This window comes from Mandrillus leucophaeus, unplaced genomic scaffold, assembly GCF_000951045.1.
Source record: "Mandrillus leucophaeus isolate KB7577 unplaced genomic scaffold, Mleu.le_1.0 Scaffold272, whole genome shotgun sequence".
Lineage (NCBI taxonomy): Eukaryota > Metazoa > Chordata > Mammalia > Primates > Cercopithecidae > Mandrillus > Mandrillus leucophaeus.
The window spans coordinates 962,124-964,167 of NW_012102832.1; the positions used below are offsets into that span (position 1 = coordinate 962,124).

Here is a 2,044-nt window from a genome sequence, read left to right on the forward strand (position 1 = left end):
GACCTCGTGATCCGCCCGTCTCGGCCTCCCAAAGTGCTGGGATTACAGGCTTCAGCCACCCCGCCCGGCCGGTATAGAATTTCAATTCAGAATGGTGAAAGAGTTCTGGAGACAGGCTGTGGTGATGGTTGCCCAACACTGTGAATGTATTTAGGCATTTATTTTGAGACAGAGTCTTGCTCTGTTGCCCAGGCTGGAGTGCAGTGGTGCAATCTCAGCTCACTGCAAGCTCCGACTCCCGGGTTCACACCATTTTCCTGCCTCAGCCTCTCGAGTAGCTGGGACTACAGGCGCCCGCCACCACGCCTGGCTAATTTTTTGTATTTTTAGTAGAGACGGGGTTTCACCATGTTAGCCAGAATGGTCTCAATCTCCTGACCTTGTGATCCACCCACCTCGGCCTCCCAAAGTGCTGGGATTACAGGCACGAGCCACCGCGCCCAGCAACACTGTGAATGTATTTAATACACTGAACTGTACAAATGAAAATGGTTAAAACGGGACATTCTATGTTATGTATATTTTACCACAATAAACTAAGACACTAAAAAAACGGGACAAAACATTTGCAACCTATACAATATCTTTGATAAATAACTTTTTTTTCTTTTGTTTTATTCCGGGATATGGTTAAGATAAATAACTTTAAAACGAATTTGCAAAAGAAAAACTGTAAATAGGCCAGACATGGTGGCTCATGCCTGTAATCCCAGCACTTAGGGAGGCCGAGGTGGGCGGATGACCTGAAGTCAGGAGTTGGAGACCAGCCTGGCCAACATGGCAAAACCCCATTTCTAATAAAAATACAAAAATTAGCCGGACGTGGTGGTGGGCACCTGTAATCCCAACTATTTGGGAGGCTGAGGCAGGTAGAATCGCTTGAACCCAGGAGGTGGAGGTTGCAGTGAGCTGAGATCGTGCCACTATACTCCAGGCTGGGCAACAGAGTGAGACTGCCTCAAAAAAAAAAAGAAAGAAAAGAAAAGAAAAGAAAAAAAACTGTAAATAAAAAATAAACATATTTAAACGTTGAATCTTATATACTAGAATTAAAATGCAAACTAAACTAAAATAAATAATAATATGCACAGTCTATCTTCATTTAGCACCCAAACTGCAACTCTAATATTACATACTAGGGTTTCAAGTAAGATTTGCAAGTTTTTTTTTGAAGGGTTCTTCTTCCCTTCCCCTCCCCACCTGAAAAAAGAAATGTGGGTAAGAAGCCTGTTCACCCACTTGGCCAGCACTACACATATTCCCAAGCTTCTAAGAAGGTGACAACCGTTTTCACCTTGTTTCTGACTCCTATTTTTGTTTAAGGGCCAAAGGTAAATGAATAAAGCTGGGCTGGTGCATTGGCCAGTATCTTTGCATATGGCCTAGGTCAGGCAGGCACACTTACTAGAGCCTCCTTCCCAGCATCAGGAAGCCCAAATGGAAACAAATCATTTATATGGCAGATAAAAGCAAAGGGAAAACTGTAAAGCAAGAGAATCAATGGCCTTAGCAGGGTCTCAAAGCATCTGCAACAAACCCCCTTCCCAGCCCCCCATTAGTACCTGATGATGAACAGTGGGTCCTCCCGGATCTTGCTGGCCATGTCAAGAAGGGAATTGGCACCTGATGGGGCAAAGATAGAGCCTGGGAGGAGTCCTGTTTCAGAAGAGCAGCCTGCCTCCTTCTCCTCCATCTTCTCAAAAACATATTTGTCAATGGGACGTCCCAGCAGGTACTCATCACGGTTCACCATCCCACCAGGACCCTGGTACATCCAGTCCAACTTTTCTTCTTTTTTCCTGGTTCAAGGGAAGAAAAAGAAATAGAATTTCTTTAAAAAGCAGACTTCTGCAAACCTACACATAAAACCTGAACACAAGGGAGAGAGAACCACAGCTGATCAGAGAATTCATTCTACTGGCACCTACCATGTAATAAACACAGCACCCTGGCAGTGGCCGGCATCAAGAAATAGTGTGGGTCGAGGGCCGGGTGCAGTGGTTCATGCCTGTAATCCCAGCACTTTGGGAGGCAGAGGCGGGCA

The 2,044-nt window shown here is 45.3% G+C and overlaps 1 protein-coding gene across 1 annotated transcript in view; it reads right to left on the reverse strand.

Moving 5' to 3' along the window:
- CWC25 (CWC25 spliceosome-associated protein homolog (S. cerevisiae)) overlaps nt 1-2,044 on the reverse strand; it is a 29,417-nt gene that overhangs the window by 11,812 nt on the left and 15,561 nt on the right. The window contains exon 3 of the mRNA XM_011984710.1: nt 1,563-1,799. Coding sequence (XP_011840100.1) covers nt 1,563-1,799 — 237 coding nt within the window. The remainder of the gene's footprint in view (nt 1-1,562; nt 1,800-2,044) is intronic.